General features: G+C 40.4%; 1 protein-coding gene across 40 annotated transcripts in view; it reads left to right on the top strand.

Annotated features, from left to right (window-relative positions):
- Positions 1-12,393, top strand: part of ESRRG (estrogen related receptor gamma) — a 392,986-nt gene that overhangs the window by 49,491 nt on the left and 331,102 nt on the right. For 16 of the 40 annotated variants that reach the window (XM_086878677.1, XM_086878688.1, XM_086878722.1 and 13 more), the window contains one exon: positions 5,581-5,626. The exons of 17 other annotated variants lie outside the window; for them this stretch is intronic. In XM_086878677.1, coding sequence (XP_086734803.1) covers positions 5,581-5,626 — 46 coding nt within the window. Of the gene's footprint in view, positions 1-5,580; positions 5,627-5,871; positions 5,907-12,393 lie in introns of all 40 variants that reach the window. 7 more of the 40 variants (XM_086878702.1, XM_086878691.1, XM_086878724.1 and 4 more) reach the window with 1 other exon arrangement.

Here is a 12,393-nt window from a genome sequence, read left to right as displayed (position 1 = left end):
AAATTCCAGGTTAGTTGATGAGAAGCTCAACGAAACCCATCAATGTGCTCCTGCATCCCAGAAAGCCAGCCTGGGCTACAACAGAAGCACCATGGCGAGCAGGTTGAGAGAGGGGATTCTCCCCCTCTCCTCTGCTTTGGTGAGACCCCACTTGGAGTGCTGTGTCCAGCTTTGGAGTCCCCATGGAAGGAATGTAGACCCATTGATTGGAGCGAGTCTGGAAGAGGCCACAAAGATGCTCAGAAGGCTGGAGCACTTCTATGCAGAGAGAAGTTGGGAATGTTCAGCCTGGAGAAGGCCCTGAGGAGGTTTTATAGTCTCCAGTACCTAAAGGTGACCTGTAAGAACGAATGGGGACACTCTTTTTAGCAGGGTATAATGCAAGGGAAAATGGCTTTGAACTGACAGAGGGCAGGTTTAGATGAGATATTAGGGAGAAATTTTTTACTGTGAGGATGGTAAGATACTGGAACATGTTGCCAAGAGAAACTGGATGCTTCAGGCCTGGCAGTTTTCAAGGCCAGGTTGGGTGGTGCTTAGAGCAACCTAGTCTGGTGGAAGCTGTCCCTGCCCATCGGAGTGGGGTTGGAAGTTGATGCCCATTAAGGTCACTTCCAACTCAAGCCATTCCATTATTTTATGGTATTATGACTTGCAGTAAAGGAAGTGCCACCTGCAAGTCTCCTGCTTTGAAAGCACTGCACTTGCTGGGTACAAGACTGTACAGTACTTAACTGGTATGATCATGTTTGTTGACTGCAGTGAATTTCGAAAGGCCCTCCAGAAAAATAATATTTTTACACTATTATTTTTACAGAGCAAAGGCTAAAAAGAAAAGGGAAGGGAAAGGAAAGGTTGGATAGTGGTTATTATGTGAAATAGCTCCCTGACTGTGATGAGACATGGGTAGCTTACTTTCTGTCCTGGTTCTTTAGGAGGATGGATTTGAGCTTTTCCTCTGTCATGTAACATCCCAGTGGAGTAGGAGGAGGAGGCTGGCTGTGCAGGGGATGAAGAGTTGTTTTTCCCTCCCCCTCGCAGTGCCTGTCTGTGCTGTAGGTGGGGAACAGAGGGATATATTCTGGGCAGAGCCAGTCCCACCTTTAGGGAACAGGTCCTCACTGTTTAATCCACGTTCCTTTCCATTTTCTTCAGAACAGTGCAGCAGAAGACTACCCTGTTCTTGAATCAAGGCCACAGCTGAGCTTCTCTGCAATTATTTCATGTTTGCTCACTTGTAATCAGCAGAAGCTATTCTGAAATGTTCAAATGTGCTATTATGTTTCCTTTATGAAACAATGAGATTAATTAATCTTATTTCTTTTCCCCTTAAGAGAGCTCCCTCTCCCTTAGTTCTGCTTTCTCCCTACACTTCTGTAAAGGTAAAGTCCATCTTTGTGCCTGCACTATCTTGTCATAGTGCACTGTAAATGGTGTATGAGGGCTTCACGATTTGCCTTTTCTCAGCCTCTGAAGTGTTGGTTGAAGCACATGGCACCATAGAGCTGCATTTCTGACCTCCACATAAGAGCAGTGAAAACAAGTCTGAGACATCTCAAGTTCAGTGACAGCATCCCAAGATCTCCATCAGCCAGAACTGTGGTGTTGCCCTTCTGAGTTTTGTCTCTTGGCAGTTTTGTGCCAGGCAAGCCAAGCTTTGGAGTAGTTGAGGTTATTGAGGAGAACTTCATCCAGAAGAGTAAGGCTCTCTCAAGCAGAGTTTGGTTTCAGTTCTCAGAAGGTCAGCGTGGGAAGCTCCCCATAAAAGCTGAACTTTGATGTTGTCAGCCAAGACAGATTCAGAAGACAGAAGATTTGGGAACATTTTTTTTTCTCTTCTTTATAATTATGTGGAACGCGGGAGACCTGTGAATAGGGTATTTTTAGATTGTACTTTCAAATATACGGTATCATAGTATGACAGCAAATTAAAATTCTTATCAAATCTTTTTTTTTTAATTTTTTTTTTTTTTAAGAAATGTAATGAAACTCATAGTAGAAAGTTTGATAAAGAACAGTGTGCTGCTTGGCACAGAAATTCTGCTCTTGTTACTAAATGAAACATCACTGGTTGCTCCCATTTAGATGAACACTTTTGGAAGTTCTTTTTTTTTAAGGCTAGCGGATTGGACTTCTAATTTTAACTCCTATGGTTTATAATTAGAAACATTTCCAAACTTGTTTACAAACACCTACACTTGACAGTATGTGTCTGCAATTTTAGAAAGACTCACTTGTCACTTCCAGTGGGGGTTGAGAGGGCATCTGAGTTCTTTGTGTTTGTACAGTTAGTTTCAGGACACTGAAACAAAAGTACATTTTTTTAAAATAAGGGTATGAGAATGTGATGTTTCATGAGAGGGTTGTATGCACCTAATCAGCAAATAGGTCTTACTGAATTCTTGTGGATTATTTCAAAGTCAGTAGGATTGATTGTTAGTGGTCATTTGGAGGAAGATCCGAACTGGCACCCAAAGGAGAAATTCCAAGAACTAATTTTAGCAGTTGAGTCTCTCAATTGGAAAGGATGCTTTGCAGGTTTTCTGTTTTAATCTGTACTTAAGACATTACTTTCTTGCCAGCTGTCCCTAAGAAGTTATTCAGAAAGAGCTTTAAATGACTTTTGAAAAAATTATTGCATTGTTATTTCATATGAATTTGGAAGTTGCTGAGTGTACAGTGAATGGTGGAGCATGGTTCCTCTTGCTCCTGTGTGGGATGTGTGTATTAAACAAGTTTGTATGCAACTTGTTTGCAGTGTAGTGAATATCATACTATCTTACTCACTGGTCAAGTGTATAATCACATTAGAAGTGATCAAGATACTTTACCAAAATTTAAAAATAAAATCCTTTTGGCACTTTATATCTGACTTTTAGCCGCATCACATAGGTTAACAATGTTGCTTATCAATTTCTAGTGTAATGGGAAAGATTGTTGTTGCTAAAAATTGATGTTGCGTGGGAGGGTGTCAGGAAGAACCCTCTAAATATGCTTCAAGGGTACAGCTGAACCAGAAGTAGTCAAAGCAGACTTAAGTAGTAGTGGCATAAGGTGTCCTATTGATTGCTTAATGCTCATGTTGTTCCTAATTAGTATGAAAAACTTTGGTTAATTAGACCAGCCTGTTTGGCTGTTATGTCCTTTACCAGGAACCATGGTCTTCAAGAGACTCAGACATAGAAGAGGATAAGAAAGCCACAAAGCAGAATGTCTTTATTTTCTGCTGTTTTGGTGTCCATAAAAGCGTGGACCTGGATCCGTTTGAGGAATCCGCGTTGATGTCAAAGGATCATGTCCTCAGAGGCACTTACTCTCTATCAGTCTGACTGAGAGTGGATGTAAGTGGAATTAGGCACCTAAATACCTTTGTGTATGCTTGTTCTTTGGAGGCAAACCTGCAGTGTGCAGCCTGTGTGTTGTGCTTGACCCCTCTGCAAAGCACACAGCAAACTCACTGGGGGGCTCTTCCAAAGCAATTGCTCAAAAGTAAACAAACAGATAATTACATAAAGTTTCTGAAGTATGATGCACAGGTCTGTAGAATTAGGTTTTGCCTTCTGTAAACCAGCTGTGCCTCACATCAGTGTTTCTGAATTCCTTTAAGGAGGTACAGTTTTAACAAGCATTCACTTTCTGTTGCAAACAGGCTTTAAAAAAATTTTACTTTTGAAACAAGTAGGCTAGCTAAAATTATGATGTTACTTAGATACTGCACAGCATAATTTCTTAGCAAGTATAGCTGCAGTTAATAAATTGTGTTGCAACCGTATTAGGCTGCTACCATGTTTGAAAATAGCTTCAAACACAGCTTACAAGCTCCAGTGTTGTCAAGGTCCCACTTCATCAGAGTTAGAAATACACGACATTTTAGAAATGGCTCATGATTCAAATATGACCATAGAAATTAGACTTAAGTGGAATTTAATACCACTTCTTGCTTAACTAGAAGTTTCTCTTTTTCTGATGAATTCTATCTGGAAATAGCACTTTCACAACTGATGTACTGAGAGAAATGCCAGTGTTTCCAGTTTTCCTCTATTTTGGTTTGCTCGTGTCTGCTCTGTGCCCACTTTCTTAAGTGTTAATATGTAGAAATGTTTCCAAAAAGTAAGTGGAGGCTTGAAATAAAGATCTGTGCAAGTGTATAAAGATCCCAATGATCCAGCTATGCCTTGAAAACAGGCAAAAACCTCTTCGATATCGTAAGTCTTGACTGACCATGAAGTTAGTGAGAAGATCTCTCAGATGCACCTGATAAGAAAGAAAGACCTCTATGGAATATTTGTAGAGTTATCTAACCTGCATGGGCCTGACCAGTTCTTCATTGTGAGTATTTGGTGTATGTGTGATCTGTTCTCAGGATAATCTTCCTGGTTCCTATAGGGAAACTTCATGGAAAAATCTTTCTTTGGGTGCATTTAAAATGATACTATTTTCCTCAGAAAGTGGTAATTAAAGTGAATACAGGAGTCATGAAAAGAAGGAAAATGGGCTTCAGAGTTCTTCTTTGGTTCTTCTCTTAAAAAACAACTCTTACTTCAGATAAAATTGTTGCTCCTCACAAAGAATCCCATATGCCATCGCATATCAAAAGAGAAGGCTCTCGAGAGGGCAATATCTGCTGTGAATATAAGGGGACAGGTTGTATATTGTTAATGTAAATTCCCAGCCCATGAAGTCCCAGCATTGGAGTTATGGTTGCATCCCCAGGGCTGGAGCACATTGCAAATCCCTGAGATGCAAATTCTTTGCCTGTCTCCCATGGTACATAGCTGTAAACCAGTCTTTGAAAATCCGTAAGTAGGTGTAAAACATGCATTTTCCATGGAAGCAATGACATTAAAGAGGGACCCTGACTATGACTATGGCCTATTGTAAATTATCTGTAACTTAAATTTTTGCTTTTATTTTTTATTCCTGGTACCTATGTTTTATGTGAGCAGCTTTTTCATATATCTCCAGTAATTCCGTGCCATGCCAAAAAGATGTGGGTTTACTTCTTAAAGAAACTGCTATAAGCTAGTTGTACCTGAGCTGAAGGGTTACCCAGAGCAAATGTGTAAGAAGTGAAACTGTTCCAGGATAACCTGCCTTGGTTTAGGGGAGAGTTAATGATAAATTTATTTTCCTGACCTGTCTGCCAAATATTTGTACACTAATTAGGTCCTATTTTGAGGGCAGAGCATGTGAGCTTGTAAGGAACCCCTTGTACAGGATGGGAAGGGCAAGAGGGTTTTTGTCCCTAGTGAGTGCAAACCCCATGTTTTTTTACGTAGCATCACCTAAATATGTGCATTATTTCTAAGCAGCATGTGAATCCCTGGGCTCATATGGAGACACTTCTTAAATTGTCTCATGGGAATAGCTGTAGCCAGCTCAGGTGTTCAAGTGTAGAGAGCATTGGGGAAGAAACTGAACTGAGTCAAGGCATAATCACGGTTTTAACTTTATATAATGTCTTTTGCAATATAGTAGAAAAATTACCCTTATGACTAGTGGCAGGACCTGTTGTATAAGTAATCCAGCCATGGTGTTGGTTGGTATCTTGCTTTTCACTTGAACCTCTCTGCGATGCAGGTCTTGGAGGAGTGAGTGCCTGGTGCAGTCTCTGCCTGACTCCTTGGTAAGTCATTCAAGTCTATCTTTCTGTACAGTCACTTTCTAAACTGCTCAGCAAAAATAAGAAAATTTTTCATAGAGTGCTTTAAAAGAGAGCTGCTAATCAATTTTTCTTATTATTTTATGCCCTGTGATTTTTACACCACCCCCACCAGCTGGTTAATCATGCAAAAGCTGAACACTTCATTAGCCAGAACATGTTTGCCCATGGGCATTTCTGTAGTAAATTAGTTCTTTCTATTTATACAGGTAAGTCATGGCCAAAAGTCTTTAAGGTGCCAAAGGTAAGGGTTCGAATTAATTCTTTTTTTGAGTTTTCAAAAGAACTAGGTTTAACTTTGTATGCTGTTGATTTGAAATTACTTTTGAATTAACGATAGTGTGGGTAAATGAGCATTGTCAGGCTGTTCAGAGATGCACTGTGCCTTTCTGGGTCTCAAATTTGGCCTTTGTAGTGCAGGCTGCCTTGAAAAAATAGCAACAAAAGAACCCAAAACTCATGCACTCACATATATAGATATATATATACGCATACATGTATATGTATAAGCACACTCTCTTCATGTAGAGACTCTGCTTCTTAGAGTGGCATGTGGCATATTGACCCGTGTTTTTCCTTTCTTACTCTGTGCCTTTTATACTATTAATTGAAAATACGTGGTTTGCAGATGCTTTTTTGCCTCAAATCAAATGGTGCCCTCTGAAAGCCTAGTTTAGCTTGACAATGAATTTAGCTTTCAGGCTTTGGCCATTGCAATATTGTTTGAATGCCACCATTTCCTGCAATCAATGTAATTTTATATCTACTTGGAATAGAAAGTCAAGATGGTGATTGCCTTAATTTAACTCAGTGTTGTATTCATTAAGGAGCTGATCCCAAATTCCTTTCAGATCAAAGTCTGTCTTGATTTCAGTGGAACCTTTCAGTGCACAAGGTGTGCGGTAGCCTTCTAAAATGTTGTCATTGTGAATAGTGAATAAAAACTAAATGTGTTGCTAAATTTAGGCTGTTGCTCATGTCAGCTTCCTTTTCTAAATGACGGTAAGTGCATTCCATAAATAGTATGCCTCTTATGTTGTCATATCTCTTTGGCTTGCTTTGCAGTATTTTACAGGATATTTGCAAATGAATTTTGTGTTCAGTAGGCAGGGGATGAAAATAACACTACTCATTGGGACTCCATTAACCCACAGCTAATGAGGAACCATTTCGAGGGCTGGATGAGTGTAATTCAGATTAGCCTGCATGCCAGGCTGCTCTGCTCCTGCTCAGCCTCGCCCCATGCCACGCTCCCCGTGCCGTGCTCCGGACGGACGGAGCCTGGAGCGGCACGGCTCTGGCACTGCCTTTGGCCAGTTAAGTTTTCTGTGCTTCGGTTCTCCTTTTGGAAGGTAGGAGAGGAGAGGGAATGCGTGTGTGTGTGTGTGTGTGTACCCATAGATAGGTGACAGTGATCTTGACCTCCATGGTCAGGTGTTTTGGGATGTAATGAAATACTCCTCAAACACTCCACTCGTGCTTGCTGGTTGATAGCATTGTTACTTGTAGAAAAGGGTACTACATGGTGACAGTAAAGGTGGTCCAGACTGGCCCTTAATTAATTCTATTTTCAAAATCTATATTAGTGACTGTCGTGAGGGCACCTGGGCACTTTACATCAATAAAATAATCAATTTAAAAAATGTGTAGACCAGAACTCTGTGTTCACTAACAAAACTCCTGTTCCCCGTTATGACTAAAGGTCAGTCCAAGGCTGGCCAAGCAGGCAGGACTCGCATTCCTGCGCCTTGGCACTTGCCAGGCGCGGCTCTGGCGGAACACCACCGACAGCAGCTTCCAGATGCCCGCAGCCCCTGCGGAGACCGGCTCGCTGATGACCGGCGACTTGTTAACCCCCTGCGTGTCTCAAGTTGGTTTCAGGACTGAAGGAAAAGGTGGGGAAAGACCAATCCCTGTTAAAAGTGTGACTTTGCCAGTTGCTGGCACTCTACTGAAGTGTAGGCAACAGGGATTTGGTGGAGCTGTGCTGCTGGAATGGAGGGAGGAAAGAAGAGACCTTGTGGAGAACAGGCTAGGCATCTCTTAACTGCAGAAACTTTATTGATGACAAATGTTACATTATGCAAGCTTAGCAAATTCTCTAGGAATATAATCCTTCCCCGTTTTTGCTTAACATGTGTTAATATTTTATGATACCTGTGCATTAAGGGACCGTTCCTGCAATGTTTAAGTGAGTTTGGGCTGCTAAATTGCCTTTGTGGACTTTTAAAAAACACTACTGGTCACTGCAAATTAGCTAAATTCCCAATCTCACTTAACACGCTGATGATACAAAATCAGATTTTTTTCTGTTTTTCATGTGTTAAGTGAACATGTGCAATTAAATTAAATGTTGATGCAAAGCTGCATTTTATTTATTTCTATTAGTACATTTGGGGAAGTAATCCCACTTTAATACATACCTAATTGTGCAAGCAGCACTGAAACTAGGAGTTCCTGGACACTGGTGTAATTTTTTGAATGTGAAATGATAATATATTTTCATGTCTTGAAATACAATTGAACTCAAGCTGAGCTTAAAAATCCAAGATCTGATTCAGGAGAATTCAGTCCCATCTGGCTGGTGGGTAGCAGGTGTGCAGTGTGTGTTTGAGGGAGTGAAGTGATTGCAGGGAGTGAAACATTTCTCTTTTCCTGTAAAGCTTTAATTCCAGTTTAATGCTGTGGTCTGGAGCTCTTTGCAGTTTAAGTTCTTGTGTAATTACCTATATCTATTGTTGGTCTCCATTCTTAGACAACATAATGGTGATGGTGAATGGCAGAAGCGAGTAAATGTCCGGCATTATGAAGAAATATGGTTTCTAATTCTCAAAGTTTGGATTTATTTTCTATAACACCCAAGTCCCTCGTATGGGAGAGTGTGTTTTTACAAATTGATATAGACATGATCCTTGAAAACCAAATGAGAAAGGTTTCATTGCAGTGTTCAGGATCAAGGTCTTTTGAGTATTGTTACGCATTCCCACTGCAGCATAGAGAAGGTTCGTGTCATCTATATATTTTTATAAAAGCAAAAAAAAACGTATTATACAATTTGTGTTTTCATCCCATAATAGACAGACTCTACATTTTTATTACTGCAGTTATAACAAGGGAGGGGTTTTTAATCTTTAGAAGTATTTTAACAATCTATTGCATACTTTGTTACCTTATAACCTTAAGAAACTTCTCCTAGCCTTTCTCGCTTTCCTCTTTTTCTTTCCCTTTCTTCATCTTTGGATCAGATACTGCCAGTCACCCCCCGCCTCTGCCTGGGAGCTTTTTGCTTGGGAGGTTCAAGAATCTGCACTTCCTTGACTTTTGTCACTAGCTGTCAAGTCAGCTCCCTTTCACACTCCTATCAACTTTCCCTCTTCCAACTTTTAAATATTTCCTCTTCTTTTTATTTGTCTTCACCACTATATAACTTTGTGATGAGAAGTCTTCCAGTGCATGAGCTTTTTATGGGAGTTGGCACACAAAGCTCTTCTTACTTAACAAAATAAGTAAGCAAACATACTTCTTTTACAGTTTTTGAGTTCACATTACTACAGTAGGTGACACTTTTGCTGCTGTATTTCACAGGTTTTTTTCATGGTGAGCTGACTTAATTTCTAACGTAGAGTGGAGCTGGTGCTGTGTTGCCAAGGGAAGTCCATCTGGTTTGACAGATGAAATGATAAACATTTCTCTGGACATCCCTGTACGGTTCTCCCTTTTGTTTGTTTGCTTTATGAAGTTAAATGGAGGAGGTCACCCCCTTTGACAGAGCAAATTCTTTTTTCTAGCAATCGGGCTTTGGAAGAAAACATTTTTTATTAAGCAAGTCATCCATACCACACCGTAGGCTGTTTGAGTGTAACAGTATGTTACAGTCTGCAAAGTTAATGCAGTTAATATTCAACTGAACTTTTGGGGGGTTGCTAATCCCTTAGGCGGGCTTAGCAGAAAGGGCAAACATATTTATAGCACTTTGAATCAGACTGCAGTGAACAAGTACGAGTATGTGTTATACCATGCAAATGTTACACAATTTCAGGAAAGCTCAGTGCATAATCATCTTTTAATAGTATTTAAGTTGGTGAAATATCTTGTCTGTAAGCAGCAGAGTTGTTGGTCCAGTGGACAACAGGTCTGTTAAAATGAAACTCGGTGAAAGGTCTTAAGATTCTTGTTCTGGTGGTAAGTTCTGAAGGTTCTGAACAGATTTATGGGCTGTCTAATTAGGAGCTAACTATATTCTTTAAGCTCTGTCATTTGTATTATTCCCTAATAGGATTTAATTGGACTTTGTCACATATCTGGCTATGACTGAGTGTGTGCAGGGCTGTCAGCAGCCTCTTCTGTATAGACCTCAGTCTCTTACTGTCTTTGTAGAAATAAAAAGATCATACCTGAGGAATCTTTTCTCCAGAGTGGAAGTGTGACACTGGACAGAGTTTGCTTTGGTTGGAGCTGTGGGCATGCCAGGCAAAAAAAACCAAGAGTTAAGTCACAAGTTTCAGGCAGTTCATGGAGAAGCTGAAGTGCTCAGGCTGAAAATGTCCAGCAAGGAGGGTCACATCTCTGTGAGACAGAAGATCTCCACATTTATGCCATGGACAAAATTTGCATTGAGTGTAAAGTTACATAGAAGAGCACATAAAGGGCCCTGGACTGCTGCCATCCCATCAAGAGCCAGAGAAAAAGGAATTATGATCTTGGATTTTACACACAATTTGATTGTATAGAATTTTTAGTCAAATAAAAAAGAGATCTGTCATCTGGAAGTCAACAAATAATCATTTGTGCTTTTTTAAAAAAATTATTTTATTTTGAAAGAGGTGAATGCAGTTGCTAACAGTTGTTATCTGTATCCTAAATTTTTAAGGTAAATTTCTGCTGCCCTATCAATGCAGGCCTGACAAAGTGTCCGTTCTAATCAAGATTCTTAATGTGTTTTACATTTTGGCTATTTTTTCCATTTTTTTCTAGATATTAACTATTGGAAAGAGTGACTACAACATGGAACCTGACTTTAAAGGGGGCTCCGGTGCCTGAATTTACACATGCACTCAAATTACTCATTGATTTGCCACCTTACTTGTACCCACTCCTTTCCTTTTTCCTTTGCTCTTTGTGAAGCATACTGGCCACTCATAGTCCTTCAGGAAAAAGTCCAACAAAATAATTCATGTGTCAGAATAGTTGGAAAAATGGAAATACGTTGCTAAAGATTTTCAAATCAATTTGTTATGTTTTCAGTTAAAAATAGCATGACTGAGTACCAGAGCAAGTTAAAATTTTGTATTGGAGTTATTTATAGCTGAAGTACCTGAAAATAACTAGTTTATTATGTACAGAATTTGAAATTCCAGAATATATTAAAACATTAGCTCAAAGGTCAAAAGCCTCTCCCAAGGAAGGAACGAACTCAGAAGGGAATTTGGGCTAATCAGGTTGGTTCTGTAATGGTTGCACAGAGGTGTTTGTGGCTTTCTTTGGTTGCCCATTCTGAATGTCCCCAGCTCATCATTGGATCAGCTTCCATGCAAATTCTAGCAGGATTCAGCCTGAAGCCTTGGCCTCTACGACACGATCCCATAGCATTTCTGTTGTTGAACTGAGCAGTGAGGGCAGGATCCACTGCAAAGGCCTGACTTCACAGAGTGTCCTGGTGGAGGTCTGCTGGACCTTAGCTACACATCCTGCAACCGTCTTGGAGCTTAGAAATGGCATAAACTATCTGCAGTTTTATTGTGAAAACATAGCTAACAGTATGATGATGTTAACTGTGTTAAAAGGTTGGGGGGGTGTGTGGTGTGTGTGTTTCTGTGCTGAACTCTATACATTTATGAGCTCTTTTTATAGTACCGTTCCCAGCAGCATTCCCAGGAGCAGTCCAGGTCCAATCAGGACTGGTATGCCATTGTGCGAGGTGTTGTTCTAATTCATGTGTAAATGTGGAGTGGTTGCTGCCCTGAGGATATTACAGTGAAATTACAAACAGGATGAAGAATAGGAGGAGGTGTGGAGGAGAAGGAGGGCAGCTGCAGCAAGGTGCACTTGTCTGGTCAGGGTTGTGGTATGTACAGCCTGATACCGAGTGGTGGGCATTTCATTTATTTATAAGTCTGCTGCCTTCAAAACAATTAGCCTCTTTGTCTTTTGTTTGTGTCTTAGTTATTTAAGACGAAATGTAAAGAGTATGAAATTAATCGTTCCCAAGATCCTCCTGCTGTGTCTCTAGCAATGACCAACCCCAGGCACCTCAAGTGTAGTTTTAAGAGCCTCACAATGGGCAGACTTGGGATAATCTTCTCTCTACATGTTCTCATCCTAATCTTTCATTATTAGGGATTAATTTAAGCTTTGAAGCATGAGGTTTAAAAAAATATTATATTTGTTGTTCCCCCTCCTCCACTGTCAACCTTGTTTAAAATATGAAATATCCTCCGAAGCCCGTCGTCAGCTGTTTTCAGGTTAATCCTACCTTCTCCTTGGTGTGTTGGCCAGACCTGCAGGTTGAGAGCTGCTGTGGTGGTTTTGCTTCCTCTGGTGCCAGAAGGCACTGGTAGATCCTTTTCCCCAGGGGGGTGGGTGAAGGCAGAAGCATGTTGAGCAGTTATGGCCTGGGTGTTCCCATGTCACCATATGTCAAAGCTGTGATGGTGCAGCTGGATCTCTCCCCTTTCTTTTAATATTTTAGTGGCTAATTTGCAGTAAAGCAGAATAGGAAATAACCATAAATA

The sequence above is a fragment of the Cyanistes caeruleus genome, chromosome 2 (assembly GCF_971803275.1).
Source record: "Cyanistes caeruleus chromosome 2, bCyaCae1.hap1.1, whole genome shotgun sequence".
NCBI classification, from domain to species: Eukaryota; Metazoa; Chordata; class Aves; order Passeriformes; family Paridae; genus Cyanistes; species Cyanistes caeruleus.
The sequence above is the reverse complement of the archived record's forward strand: the minus strand, read 5'-3'. Positions and strand labels throughout refer to the sequence as shown.